This window comes from Taudactylus pleione, unplaced genomic scaffold (genome assembly GCF_031769625.1).
Source record: "Taudactylus pleione unplaced genomic scaffold, aTauple2 ptg000642l, whole genome shotgun sequence".
Taxonomy (NCBI): domain Eukaryota; kingdom Metazoa; phylum Chordata; class Amphibia; order Anura; family Myobatrachidae; genus Taudactylus; species Taudactylus pleione.
The window spans coordinates 6,280,641-6,296,261 of record NW_028285044.1 but is presented as its reverse complement, the minus strand read 5'-3'; the positions used below and the strand labels follow the sequence as shown (position 1 = coordinate 6,296,261).

The 15,621-nt window shown below is 45.9% G+C and overlaps 1 protein-coding gene across 1 annotated transcript in view; it reads left to right on the top strand.

Moving 5' to 3' along the window:
* The first annotated feature begins 1,335 nt into the window (after window positions 1-1,335).
* DMC1 (DNA meiotic recombinase 1) overlaps window positions 1,336-15,621 on the top strand; it is a 159,457-nt gene continuing 145,171 nt past the window's right edge. The window contains exons 1-2 of the mRNA XM_088455055.1: window positions 1,336-1,413; window positions 8,171-8,215. Coding sequence (XP_088311181.1) covers window positions 1,357-1,413; window positions 8,171-8,215 — 102 coding nt within the window. The 5' untranslated portion in view covers window positions 1,336-1,356. The remainder of the gene's footprint in view (window positions 1,414-8,170; window positions 8,216-15,621) is intronic.

The following is a 15,621-nucleotide window of genomic DNA, read 5'->3' as shown; positions in this document are numbered from 1 at the left end:
TCACTTCACAAAGGCTGTTATCATGGAGAGGCCTATTCTCTGACATTGCTATGCTCACTGATTAGTCCAGCTTGTGCCTGTGATGGTGGAACGGGAGAGAAGAAGATGGATTATATCAGTGTGGAGCTTTACTGAGTGAGAGATACAGAATGCAACCTATAACAACACTGACAAGTCCCTCTTTTCAAAACGGGAAATTGCCTAACTTGCAGTTCTGGGAACTTGGTAGACCGCTATATGACATGGGTCTGTTCCCCCTCCCCTCTGAGTCCAATAGCAATGACACACCTTGCACCAACTATAGCTACACCCATACAGTCTAATAGGTTCTTACACACATATATAGATTCTTCATAACCCCTTGCCTGGCATGGTCAAATTGTTTTCGAACCACGCCAGGGAGTGCGTTAACTAAAAATGATGGGACCTGTCAGTAACACTCAGTGGGCGGCAGCCAGAAGTTAATCGTCCAGCAGCCGCCAATAGCAGGGCGACACTTTGCATCCATACAACCTCCCCCAGTAACCTCTGTGTTGCCGATCAATAGCAGGGCAACACTTTGCATCCATACAACCTCCCCCAGTAACCTCTGTGTTGCCCCCAGCAGTCGCCGAGGAAATGTGAATTACCCGCCCACACCTCCACACCTTTCACCCCAGTGTGTACCTGGCAGCTGCTTAGAGGAGCAGCTACTGGGAAAATTAAAGATGGTCCGATATATCGATGACCAATATTAAAAAATCAATGTTAATGTTATGTGTTTCCCCCAAAAATACATATATTTTTTGTAATAAAATCATGTGGGATAAGTTATAAATAGATTTTCTTGACCTAAAGCAATAAAAAAAACCCCATCAATTTCTGAGCATTTTTTGGGGAAGAAAAATCACAAGTTAAGTGTCTAAAAAATGTTTCAGTGTAAGTGGTGCCTCTCTCTCTCTCTCTCTCTCTCTCTCTATTTCTGTATATTTTCACAAAATAATAGGTTAATAAAAAAACTACAAACTGACACGGTACAATACTTATGTTGGAATGTGATCAGTTAACCTAAAATACAATATTTGGGGGTCAAGCCTATTATGTGTGAAGGGTGCGAGTTGCCATTAAAACGCTGGCAATGGACCGGCAACCTTTGCGGCCCGCTCCGAGCCCGAATTCGCAGAATTTTGCTCTGAGCCATATGGGGCTGCAAGAAAAATTCAGCAAATCCGTACTGCTGTAAAGTGTGCCCATTGCCGCAATGTCTCTCACCAACGAGATCATCGCAGCTAATAGGTTTGACCTTATAGTTTCAATTCTGATTAATTAAGACATTATTTTTAATCTGTGCAGGTCCAATATCTTTTGGTAATTATCATGAAATCAATGGAGGATCAAGTAGTGGATGAAGAAGTGGGATTTCATGATGATGAGGTAAATATTCATATCACACATAATTGAAAAAAAAAACATCAAGAGCAACTTGACAGAGAAGAAACCTTCCTTAGACCAAATAGATCTGTGTTTCTCAAACTCAGGCCTTGATTCAGACCCGCTCGCAGCCGCTGGCCACTCGCTGGGATTGTTGGCGTTTTTAATTTTTCGTTCTCCGGCCGCTCGCAAAGCTGTGGGAGACCACCCACAGCTTGTGCGAGTGGCCAGGAGACTATCGCCATAATCGTGACCATCGGCCTACGGTAGGGTCTAGGCTGCCGCAAGTGGACTTCCTGCTCTAAAAGACCAGGAAGTCCACTACTGACATCAGTAGCGATGTCAGTATGACCTCCCAACAAACGCCAGGCGTTCTAAGGGAACGCCTGCGTTTGTCCAGCCACCCCCCTTACCCGCCCACAAAACGGGGCAAGCTGTCACTCACCATCGACAGCCGCCTCGTTTTGTTGCGAGCCCCGTAGCGACTGAACTTCAGTCGCTCAGCGGGGCTCGTGCACGCCAGCCGCGGCGCATGCGCAGTGCATAAACATCAGGCCGCTTGCGAGCGCACAGCGCTCACGAACGGCTCTGAATCAGGGCCTCTGTCCTCAGGACTCCTAACACTTCACATTTTCTAGATCTCCAAGCTGGTGTACAGGTATACTGATTACTAACCCTGTCACATTTTAAAAGATCTGGAAACTGTTAGGGAAGTTTATTTGCTTGCTATTTTAATAATAAAACAGAAGGCTGTTATTCCAGAAGTACTTTCTGTCATCTTGAAGGTGTTAAGGTGCGTATCCACTAGCAGATAGAGGAACGACAGTATGATTTCCGCATTGTAATCGTACAGGCGTTCCTCGTCCCCTGTAGTGCCTACACTGAACAATATGTCGTTCAGTGCAAGCACCCGCCCTCATCCCTGAACATGGCCAATCTGTCGTTATCGGCAGATTGACCAGCATGTTCAGGCGATGATTGATGTTGGAAACGACCAGTGGGAGCCCGCATCGCTGGTCGTTTCTGACCTTATGCTGCACGATTTATGCACGATTAGTGATCGATTGAACGATAACGATTTCGTTATTGTTAAATCGCTCATTTATATCGGCGAGTGTATGCACGGCATTAGTGTCTGACTCCAATTAACCTACCAGTATGTTTTGGAGCTGTGGAGGAAACTAGAGCACTTGGAGGAATCCCACGCAAACAGAGAAAACATACAAACTCAACACAGTGCCTTGGTGGAAATCAGGCCCAAGACCTCTGTGAGGCAGTAATGCTGACCACTACACCAACTGTGCCTCCCAGCCCATTCATTTAGCTTATTACCTTTATTTAGTTTGCAGAATCTTAACAATACAAGAACTTGCATAACGTTACACTAATATTACCTCATACATTAAAACATTCAAGTGATATCTCTGTGTAAATATATCAGTCATCTCACCAAAAAGTTATGGATTTCTATGCATATTGGCGACACTGCTGTACCTTGGGTATAGAGGTGCTAGTGCTGGAGCAGGGCACAACTATACTACACTATATTTGGATAATTTATCACAATTATATATGTAGTATTATGTACATAATATAATTACTTGCTGTATAGTCACTACATTGTAGTACTGACCCTTTACAATCTGAATAAATGATCCATTATGAATTATGGCATGATTATGTATCTGGGGGTAAATGTAATGAATAATTATTTGTCATATTCATATATTATTTGCAGTATTTGCTTTGGGTTTTAAAGTGACCTTTAAATTGTTGCTGTAAGCCCCCTCCAAAAAAGTGCTAAAAATCAGTTATTGTTCTTCATTTCATTTGCCCAAGGTGTCTTACCAGGGATATATAATTATTTGTTTATATTCATGTGTTGCTATGCAATATCATCTTCAATGACCAAAACCTTTTAGTATAACCAGCTGTCAATCTAATTGAAAGCTATTTGATTGGTCTAAGAAGATATGACGGAAACAGTTGTGATTGACCAGAACCTAAATAAATACACAAAGTATACTACAAACATTTTGCCTTGATATTCCCATGACAAAATTCATGTTGGCATTTTACCTGCTTTGCTAAAAATATTCTGTGTCCGTATTCATATATGATACATGTAAACCATTCCAATTTTTGCGATATAAATAATATAATTTACAGAAAGTGGAGTACTGGGGTGAATGAATATCTCTACTGTGTACAAAGGGTTAAGGCTCATACACACTTAACAATATGCTCCATGAGCGATATCATTAAGTATTATCCCTCGAACTGCCGGGCTCAATGTCGGGAACAACATTAAGCATGCGCACTGAACAATATCATTAACGATATCGTTCAGTGACGTCACCTGCCACATCCCTGACCTTGCAGTGCCTGACGATATCGTCAGGTTGTCCTGCAAGTTCGGGCAATGAAAAACATCGTTAACAATCCGCGGAAGCGCTCATCGTTAACTATATCATTCATACATACTGGACGATATTGAATGCTATGAACATTAACGATATCGTTGTCGTCCATATCGTTACATTTATCTTCTAGTGTGTATGAGCCTTTAGCCTCATCATAGGGTCAGATCTGAGAGATGGCAGTCAATTCAGCTTTACAATAACAATATGTTGTAAAAAGCTTAGCAGGCATCAATCTTCTCCATGGAGGGGCCCATTTATCATCAATAGCTTTTGCAATGCAATCTGAGCACGAAAGAAGCCCGTCCCTGCGAGGTGCTTGGAGTGTAGAGACTGTCTTTTCACTCCTGTGCTGGGCTCCTGCGCATGCGTGGTCTACAGACCACACATGCCCGGCGGCCATTGCCGGGGAGGGCTCCTCCGGAACCCTCTCCTGGCTAGTTATGCGATTTGTAGCTACAGCAGCACAACACCATCGGGGCTTCACATTCCGGAGCTTGATAAATCTGATAGCATTGCATCCCCCATAGAAACCTGTGGGGGTTTTGGCAGCTGGCAGAAATGGAGGGACTGCAGCAGAAATCTCCGATATCTGCTGTGGTCCCTCCATAATACATTGTAAGGATACTAATTATTTGCGGATATGCCCCATTAATCATAAATGGGCCCCTATAAGAAATAGACTTCATACAATACAATTATATATATCTAAGCATGAATCAGTACTATCTATCCTACCTTCTGAGCAAGTGATAGGGTCTAGAGCAGGGATGGGGAACCTTTTTTTTCTACCGAGGCCATTTTGATATATATAACAGTATTTGCGGGCTCGGTGCAGGCCACGCCCCTCCGTGTGATATCACACTGGGGTGGGGGTCACAGTCGCTGGTGATTACAGTAGTGCCCGGAGCATCCTGAGGATGCTCCAGGGAGCTGTAAGGGCAGCTGTGTGACCATCTGAAGCGTCCTGAGGACGCTCCAGATGGCACTGCTGCATAGATTCTGGCAGCAGGGTGCCATTCTAGGCACCCTGCTAGCCAGATGAGGCTAGTAGAGAGAAGCTCCGAGGGCCAGACCAAATGAGGTTCCCCATCGCTGGTCTAGAGTCTAGACAGTGCACTTATACCTGCTGTACAAAAGATAAATATCATATAATACTGTCTTACCTGCCATGTAAGTGATTGACTTTGTATAATACTATTTGGGTTGGGTACGGGATGCTGGCGCTCGGGATCCCAGTGGTCAGAATCCCAACTCTGGCATCCCCACAGGGTTAGGATACCGGCACCTGTCAATCATTATCCTAACCCTAACCCTCCTTCCCTGCTGCCTACACCTAACCTCTCACCTAGTGGCTAAGTCTAACCCTAGCCCTCCACTCCCCCTACCCCCAGTACTTAACGTTGGCATGCCAGCGCCAGGATTGTGATCGCAACCCATATTATTCTACTTTCTGTACAAGAAATACACTCTTTAGAGTACGGTTGTACTTGCTATGTACTCTTTAAGCATAAAGCGGCTGGTTCTGACTCAGTTGCAAAATGGCTGTGCTTGAGTGTAGCTGCAGAATCTAGACTTACTACCTTATGCTATTGCTAATAAGGTTCCTTAGGGCTAATGCAATGATCCCTACGGCCAGGGCCGGCGCTAGGGTTTGCAGCGCCCAGCGCCGTCCTGTGTTACCGCCCCTTCCCTCCTCCACTCCCTCCCCTATGCGTATATCATCAACATAGCGCCGGGAGGGAGGGCTTTTCCTGCGCCCTCCGGATCTCATGGCGCTACGGGCGACTGACCGGCTTGCCCGTGCCTGGAGCCGCTAGTGCCTACAGCTTCAGGCCACAGTGCCCACTGTTCTCCGTCCACAGCCTGTACTAATATCTCCAAATAACTTTTAATCTTCTTAAAAATCAAATAAGATTAATGTAGTTACTTTGGTGTCAATGGAATTATTATGGCTGGTTGCAAAATTTGGATGTACCGTAAATTTATACAGGAACTATAAAAATACATTTTATAATTTGTATTTGTCTAATTTAAATATTGCAGAGCTCACTATTAATACCATCTTCCATTGTTTTTAAAGCCATCTTCCATTCTTCTTTATATTCATTCTGCTCCCACAGCTCTCCTAGATATGTTAATCTCATCACAAACCAACATCATAAGGCCAGGGACTACTGGAAAGGGATATGTGCCACATCACTAGGATCTCTCTAGTTGCAAGATGCCTTTGGACATTATGATATCTGCTAATTTTAATCAGAAACAATATTTTCTATGTTTGACAGACTACCTATACATTTTCCAATTGTATATGTGTAATACAAATATTGCAGGGTTCTCAATTAAAAAAACCTTCCTTAGTTTGCTTTATCTTTACCATAATCATTATATTTTTCTATCAGAACTTTTCTGCCAGTATTATCAAGTTATGATAATCATCTCATATAGCCCACCAGCAAACTTATGCTTGCATTAGGGTATGGCCAGGTCCATCAAGGAATAAAGATATGACAGAGCAGGAAATAAAAAGGCAAACATATTTCCCAGCATTTTACAGAAGTGATTTGCACCCACAGTATATCTATATAGATATAAGTGGCTAAATCCATCTAAAGTTCTGGTTAGAACGCCCAAACAGCAGTATGGTCGCCCAAAACCAGGACTTTTTGTTGATTTTTGCTCACCAACACAAGAGGGTCCAAGCGGAAATCTGAGTGCCAGTGGCATTCGCACCTGAATGGAGCAACAATTGAATTGCTCCGTCGTAGCAGCCACGGGCATGAACAATTGAATTCCCCCCCACCAAATACTTGTATATAGTGAAGTAGAAAAGATCACTTTAGTTTACCATACCTTTAAGAACTAAAATTGGGCATGGCAGTGCCTGAGTTGAAGGGACGCATCCGTTGGATCGCGCAAAATATCGTCTAATGTGTACCCAGCTTAAGAGTTTACTTGGCAGGCCTATACAGCAGTCCCACCAATGACCACTCTACAGCCCCAGAGGAGGACACCATTAATGCCAATCACCTAGCATCATGGCTGGTCTGATGTGGGGCATTCAGCCCTCCATTGCCTGCTCCTCAAGCCCACTGGTGCAGGAAAACTCCTTAAGCTCCGTACACACCGAGCGATCAGACAACGATCAGATATCGTTGTCTGATCGTCCTGCATGTGCTTGATGTTTGGTATCGAACATCCAGCACATGCACCAATCCCCAAACGACTATAACGACCCGCAATCAATCAATGATCGCGGGTTCCTATAGTAACCAGGCTAACCTGGTCTATATCGACCAGGTTGGCCTGCATGCACGGGCGATGGTCGATGTCGATATCGACCATCGTTTGGGGGTTGGAAGGGCCCAAAAACAGGACGATATTAACGATATGCTCAATATCGTTATCGTCCTGTTATATCTGACCGTGTGTACGCACCATTATAGAGATCCACAAGTCACAAATGCATTTATAAGAACTAGTATCAAATTATAAAAGATATTAATGTTGCCAGTAAAGCTGGAAGGCTGCAGAGGAGTAGTTAGCATACTATACTTATATGGATAAATTTGGGATTAACTGGGTGAATGACGAGGAGATAATCAAAATGTGCTCCATTTGTAAATTTTACGCACAGACATATTGTATATTGTAAAACTTGTAGTTATAAATTTAAATTTTTATAACTGCCTTACAACCTAGGAAAAAACCCCAGTCAGAGCCCCAGAGGCAGCTACTTACAGCAGTGGTTCCTAAACTAGGTTCCGGTGCACTTGTACAGTGCCATGGATTGGGTGTCCAGGACCAAGTGAAATTATTTATGGTCCATGTGATAGGCAGAACAAGAGCTGGTTGCTGCCAATCATAAAATACTGTATGTGGATAAAAAGAAGCACCACCCTGTCTACCACCACATAACTGAACCTAAGGAAGCACAATTTACATAATTTAATAATTTTTGCAGACTTTCTCAAGAAGAAACTTTGGCCTAGGGGTACCAAGAAAAAAACCTGATTCTATGGGGTGCCATGATTCAAAAAAGTTTGGGAACCACTGACTTACAGCCTTTTTTCATGGTTTTGTAATACAGAACTGGCAAAGTAAATTTGTTAGTGAACATTAAATAGTGGTGAAGAGGACTATACAGAAGCCTCAATCTCTTTATTGCTGCTTTTGTCCTCCAGAATGCACAAGCTCTATCTGTCCCTCCCCTAGCATTAAAGGGATCTAGTTTGGGTGAGGGGGTCACCCAGTAATATATTTTGCTAGGTGGTTATACAACTTTAAGCTAAAACATAAAGACCATATCTTAATATTATTTGTTATATTTTTTTTAGGAAACTTTTTTCCAAGATATTGATATGCTACAGAAGCATGGTATTGTAAGTATAAATTAAAATTGTTTATTACTTGATAACTTAGCAAAATTAATTTTCCTCATATCTGATACTAAATCTCACACATAAGTGTTTGTGTATAACAGTGGTTCTCAAACTCTGTCCTCGGGACCCCACACAGGTCACGTTTTCCAGGTCACCCAGCAGGTGCACAGGTGTATTCATTACTCACTGACACATTTTAAAAGATCCACAGGTGGAGCTAATTATTTCACTGGCGATTCTGTGAGGAGACATGGAAAACATGCCCTGTTTGGGGTCCTGAGGACTGAGTTTTAGAACCTGTGGTGTATAGTATTGGCTGGGTAAGCAAATAAAATACTATTGTATATAAACATGTACATTGTGGCTGGAGCCCGACCACACGTGATTAAAATGGCTGCCACGGCACTGAAGGGATTAACCCTCATGCCCCGGCACCATTTTAAAAGGACCTTTTAGACGCAGTGCTGCGAATGTATATGTAATGTGTTTGAACATTTTGTATTCAATGTGCTGTGCGCAGTTGGGGAAATGTACTTTTAAATGTATAGTCTATGCACTTATAAGGAATGTATAAGATATTTTGTTTTAGAAGGCTGTAACATTTAGAATTAAATGGTTTAGAGACATTCTCACCTCCTAGTGATATGTTACCGTATATACTAGGGATGTGCAGGCTCGGATAGGTTCGAGTTTGCACGTGGAGTTCGGATTTTTCCCTCCAAAAAAACGGAACTCAGAAAGAGGCAAAACGTCATCTTGCACGGACGAACATCATCATTCCTGGACAAAAGTCCAGGAATGATGATGTTCGTCCGTGCAAGATGACGTTTAGCCTCTTTCTGAGTTCCGTTTTTTTGGAGGGAAAAATCCGAACTCCACGTGCAAACTCGAACCTATCCGAGCCTGCACATCCCTAGTATATACTCGAGTATAAGTCCACCCGAATATAAGCCGAGGTACCTAATTTTACCACAAAAAACTGGGAAAACTTATTGACTCGAGTATAAGCCTAGGGTGGGAAATGCAGCAGCTGGTAGTGCCTCCAGTAGTAATCCCCCTGGTAGTGCCCCAGAGTGCCCCCAGAAGTAATTCCCCCTGGTAGTGCCCCCAGAAGTTAATTCCCCCTGGTAGTGCCCCCAGAAGTTAATTCCCCCTGGTAGTGCCCCCAGAAGTTAATTCCCCCTGGTAGTGCCTGGTACGCATGCGCAGATGTGCGAAAATCGCTCGGAGCAGAAAGAGCGCCACTTACGAGCGGCTCTGAATCAGGCCCACAGGGCGGATTGACCCCCTGTGGTAATGTGTATTGGAGTTACATATATACCAGGCCTGCGAGCCTGGGTTGTGTACATCTTTGTATATCCTTTGTGGAGAAGAACTGCTGTTTGATTTCTGTATGCTGAACCCCTTCAAACTGAAGGAAGGGTCTTTTTCAAGACTGGGGGCCTGATTCAGAGCCGGACGCTCTGACCAGAGCGCTCGCTCTGAATCACGGCCCTCCTACCTATAATTGGAGCGGCCTCCTGGACGCTCGCATAGCTGTGGGTTACCACCCACAGCTTATGCGAGCGTCCATGATGATGGTCGCGATGGTCAAGACCATCGCGACCATCGGGCTTGCGACGAGACCCTGCGGTAGGGTCTCGCTGCCGCAAGCCCTGGAGTGCTTTTGGCTCTATCAGAGCCAAGAGCACTCCCACTTACATCACTAGTGATGTCAGTGGGGCCGAACCCAGATGGTAGGCGTTCCCATGGGAACGCCTCCGTCTGGCAGCCACGCCCCCGGCACACCCACCAAAGGGGGCGTGCTGTCACTCACCATCGACAGCACGCCCCCTTTGATGCGAGACCCCGAGCGTCGGATTCCCCGTCGCTCGCCGGGTCTCGCGCATGCGCACGACGGAGCTCCCTCCGTCGTGCGCATGTGCACTTAGGCACCATCGACCCGCTTGCGAGCGTACAGCGCTCGCGAGCGGGTCAGAATCAGGCCCTGGGAGCAATAAACATCTTGCCTTTACTACGGCTCTCAATCCTGCGACCAACAGAATTGCGCCAAACGCTATTTCATTTTCCGGCTGTCATGGGTGGAGCTCAGCGTATCCAAGTTCAAGCCCTCTGCCAGCTACCGTGTAGAGCCTGATCCATTGTGAGGGATCAGGGGGATATCAGCCGACAGTAATCAGGGGGTGCGGCTGCAGCTTTTTCAACGCATATGCAGCAGAAGCAGTTCCAGGTGCCGGCGGCAGAAGCCTGAGTGTTCATAAGCGGTTCCGAGCGCCGATTGAAGGAGCTCGGTGGTGGCAGCAACATACACGCCCATTGCGCAGTGGGCGGAGTCAGTGACAGGTGGTCACTGACGGTAAGCGGGAATCCCTGATACCCCAAGTTCCCGCGGGTGGGGAAATGTGCGGTGACCTGGTCACCGCCGGAGAATAGATGCCAGGCGCATTTTCGGGTGGTGCCCTCTCTAGCTCCGGCGCCCTGCCTGTCGCAGGAGCTAGAGTGAACATTACTTAGGTTTAGATGGCGGGGAAGGGGGGGTTAGGTTTAGGCAATTAGAGGGAGGATTAGGGTTAGGCACGGGGGGGAGGCTAGGGTTAGGCACCCTAAAGGAGGGTTAGGGTTAGAATTAGGTTAGTCTATACTTACCTTTAGGACGATCGGTATTTCTTCCTCTGTCGGGCTGCCGCTGCCGGGATTTGAACTGCCGGCCATGCGGCCAGCGGTAAATCATACCGAATGCCCTCTTAAGGTGTGAGTAGAAATCCCTAGGGCCGCATTGCTGGTTTACAGTTTAGCGTGTGTACTAACAACAGCGCGGCCGGCACTTAAGTCAGAGAATGCCGGTTACACTCAGCTTAAGGCACGGTAACCGGCATCTCCCTACTAAGTGCAGTGGACAGTGTGGTCAATTGAATAGCTCCGGGGACTCCTTCCCAGAGCTATTCAACATCGCACTGAATTGAGGGCCTGATTCTGACCCGGTCGCAAGCGCTGTGCGCTCGCAACCGGGTCGATGGTGGGCCAGTGCACATGCGCACGACGGAGCCGGCTCCGTCGTGTGCATGCGCGAGACCCGGATAGCGACAGGCACTCCGTCGCTCCGGGTCTCGCACCAAAGGTCCTGAGTTCTCATCCTATATTTTAATGGGACACATTATACACCTTAAAGTTGGACTTCGGTAAACAAATCCATTTCTTCTTCATAACCATAGGGTCCACAGGATCTACCTTAGAGGTATGTAGTTGGAGTGATCCATTGCACCGAACAGCTTACAGCTTTGAAGTTCCCAGCATGCACTGTCCTCCTCCCTATATACCCCGCCCCCTGCCACAGGCATTCAGTTTTTTTGTTTGGTGCTTGGCAAGTATCCAGACGCACCGTTTTAACAGAGGGACTGTCTAGGCAGCCCAGGCTTTTTCTTTTCTTGATTTACCTTAGTTTTTTTTTTTAACCTTTGAGTTAGCAGTATTAGGCGCCGAATACGACACATATACTGCAACTCCTTCTACCTCCGCCGATGCCGAAACGCCAGTACCGCTATATGCCCTGGGGATTTCGGCGGGCCTCAGCGTGGCTCAGCTAGCAGCATCGTTGGGGTCCGGACTGCGATCGGATTCATGGAGATGGCAGGTAAGGTGATTCCTCGTGAGGGGAATTGTGCATGAAGCAGTCCAGGCCTCCGGTGTAGGAGACGAAGGTCTCGTTTAAACGTGGCCTCACGAAGGCGGCCGAGGTCTTATCGTCTGTCGCCAGGGACGGGTAGTAGATGCACTAGAGCGCACTAGGAGCATCTACTACTGTGAGGGCAGCGTACCCGTGCCGTCAAAATTGCAGCTATGGGGAGATAGGCGCTCCCCTGGCCGCTCCTCCTCCAACCCAGAGGCAACTTCCGGTTGTGGATTCCCGCGTCTGGTTTGCTACTTCTGACCACCTTGTGTGTGAGACACTCACAGTCCACCTTGGGTGCACTGCTAAAAAGCTGTTGGTCTCAGAGGTTAGGTCTGTCTCCCTGTATACCTCTTCCTTGGGTCAGTTTTATAGCACTCTATATCCTACCAATACCCCTGAGGGGGCTGGTCAGTTGACTGATGGGGCGGGCCTCCCCCTGAGGAGTCTCAGGTTGGGAGGCCAACTTCTACAGTTTTTTCATGCCTGGCATCAGACGACTATGGATGTCTGGGTTCGAGAGGTGATCTCTCATGGTAACGCCATCACGTTCCTGAGGCATCCTCCTCAGAGGTTTGTTGGTACAACCATTCTGGTAGACCTGGTCAGATCTTCCGGGAGGCTGTTGGGGCCCTCCTGAGGTCAGGAGTCATAATCCCCGTTCCTGTGACGCAACAGGGAAGGGGTTATTATTCAAATGTATTTTTGATTCAGAAATCAAATGGGTCACATCGCCCTATCCTGAATCTGAAGTCTCTCAACAGATTCATCCATGTGCCTAAATTCCGTATGGAAACCCTATGGTCAATTATGCTGGCAATGGAGCCTGGAGATTTCATGGTATCTCTGGACATACAGGATGCTTATCTGCATGTTCCTATTGCATGATCTCACTAAAGATTTCTGAGAATAATGGTAGATCAGCAAGATTACCAATTATTTACTAAGATAATGGCAGTCATGATGGCTCATCTCAGATGACAAGTAGTCAGGATACTACCATATGTGGACGACCTCCTGATATTGGCACAATCTCAGGAGATGTTGCAATGTCATCTCCAGATGACCAATGTCTGCCTACAAGAGCACGGCTGGATAATCAATTGGAAAAAGTCTTCTCTTTGTCCAACTCAGCAAATGGTGCACTTGTGGGCACTGCTGGACTCTCTGGGACAGAGGATTCTTTTACCAGAGGACAAGATTGCAGCACTTCAATCTCGTGTGCACAGTCGACTTTGATGGCAGGAAGTATCAGTTCACTTGGCAATGCAGGTGCTGGGCTCCATGCTGTCCACATTCGACATGGTGGCGTATACCCAGTTCCACTCCAGGTCCCTGCAGGGCTGTTCTTCGAACGTGCCCTGGCTTCCTTCCCAAGGTGGTCTCTCATTTTTACCTTAAAGTGAAAATTGTAGTTCCGGCCTTCCAATCACCAGACCTCTCAGCAGGTTAGGCCTCCTTGGATGTGGTCCATGCTCTGAAGATCTACGTGGACTGTACTGGTTCCATCAGGAAAACGGATTCCTTCTTTGTCCTATATGGATTCCACAAGAAGCGATAGCCAGCTAACAAACAGACTCTGGCCAGATGGCTTTGCATGACTATCTCACAAGCTTACACGCAGGCTGGCCTTCCTGTGCCGACTACAGTATCTGCTCATTCTACTTGCTCTGTGGGTCCCTCGTGGACAAACACACCCACCTTCAGTTATCCATTTAAAAAGATTCTACTAAATTGTATATTCTGCTATTATGTATATAGTAGAATTATTATGTATATAGTAGAATATGTAGAATATGTAGGCAAGGCCGGCTCGAGGAGGAGCCGCACCCTGCGCAGAGAGAGACTCCGACGGCCCCTTACCCTGCGCACGGCGATGCGGGCGCGTATGAAAAGGGGGCATGGTCTAATTACCCATATGCCACACCTCTCATTTAACGTCAGGCTTAGGGCAAGCCCAGCACTCCTTCAGTAGCTGGGCTTCTCCCAGCCCTCTCCCGCGCGCCATCCTTTCCTCTTCTCCGGGGCCAGCACCATTGCAGAGCTGCGGCAGTGGGGGTGCCCATCCTCCTCACCACCGGCGGGACAGTGGGTGTGGGTGTAACAGCGGTGCAGTGCCCGAAAAATGGGACTGTCCCGCTAAACTTCAGGATGGTTTGGAGGGGTGCGCCCTCTATGTGGTGGTGCCCCTGTAAGATTGTATTTTCCGGTGGTCTGCTTGACCACCTCTCCTCTGAGGATCTAATAGTTGCACAAAATATTCTCTTCATCAATAGTGACGATTATAATTAATTATAGAAATATGACACAATATTTTCCTCTTTAATCTATTTTTTCTGTCTGATATTGCTACATCTATGACACCATAGATTACTTTATTAATCTTCCATACAATCTTCTTACTTATTCCGTCTTTTACCAGAAAAAACCCAGACAGAAGGTTGCCATTGTCATGTTATGCATAACAACCAAAGCTCCATCTGAGCTAACCATGCAAGCTTTTACTGGGCCTAAACCGCCCAAATATCCCTTGACAAATCTATCAAGTCACCTGATTATCTTACTCATAATGTATTATGCATATTAATCAAACCTTGAAATCATACTCAGTTATCTAAAGACCTTGTACATGATATAAAAAGTATTTTACTCTATAAACGGGAATTGCAAGGTAATAGTTGGTTTACATGTGAAAAATACAGAAATAACACAGTATGCCGTAATAACTCAGAAGTGAATTTCTAACTTTAATCCCAGCAATAAATTACCCCATGCAGTTGCTAAATAAACTTCAATGCAAATTTTATTTAATCCTCCTTAGTATATAATCTTGGTGTACGTACAGATATATATATATATATATATATATATATATATATATACACACAGTATATACAGTATATGTGTGTTTATATGTATGTGTGTTTGTAATAAAGGTGTAGGCAAGTGTTATATAATTTTGCTCTTCTCTGTGTACATGTGTATAAGAAAGTGACATAAAGAAAGCACATGGCTGAAAGTAGTGTGAGTTGTGTACATGTATGTGTGTGTGTGTATGTATGTAGCGCTCCCCCTAGGCTGTTTCAGCGGGGCGCCACGTCATGCCCTATTTCTGAAGGGCAGAAAGCACCCTGCCCTCCAGCACGGCGACCCGCTGAACCAGCCTGCGAGTTCTGTTCTCCACCCACGGGCCGCAGTTTCCCGCGGGTGGGGAAAACGCAGAGCTGCGGTCACCACTGGTGATTGGATGACGGACGCATTCGCCCGGCATCCATTCACAGTGACCGCGGCGTTTGGAGGCTGCCCAGCATGTCCGTATATATCTATAGATAGATAGGATAGAGAGATATTAGTGTTCTTTGTGCTATGTGTGGGGGTGCCTCATGGCAAGGTAGCCATGATGGTGAGCATACCTATGAGCATGGAGGTGATAGAGTGTGCTATGTGTGGGGTAGGGTTGAAGCCTCGTGGCAAGGCAGCCATGATGGTGACCTTTTATCACCATATAGGCATTTGTGAGCATGCCTGTGTGCATGGAGATGAGAGAAAGAGAGAGATGATTTCAGATTCATTGTCCTATCTATTCTATATAAATAATTATGCAGGCAGTATTACAGATAGTTATCAGATACAGACAGGGAAGGAAAGTACAGGCAAATAGTAATATAGAGAGAGTTATTACAGAGATAGTTATTTGGAAGCAGACAAAAGTAATATAGTTATCAGATGCAGGCAGAGA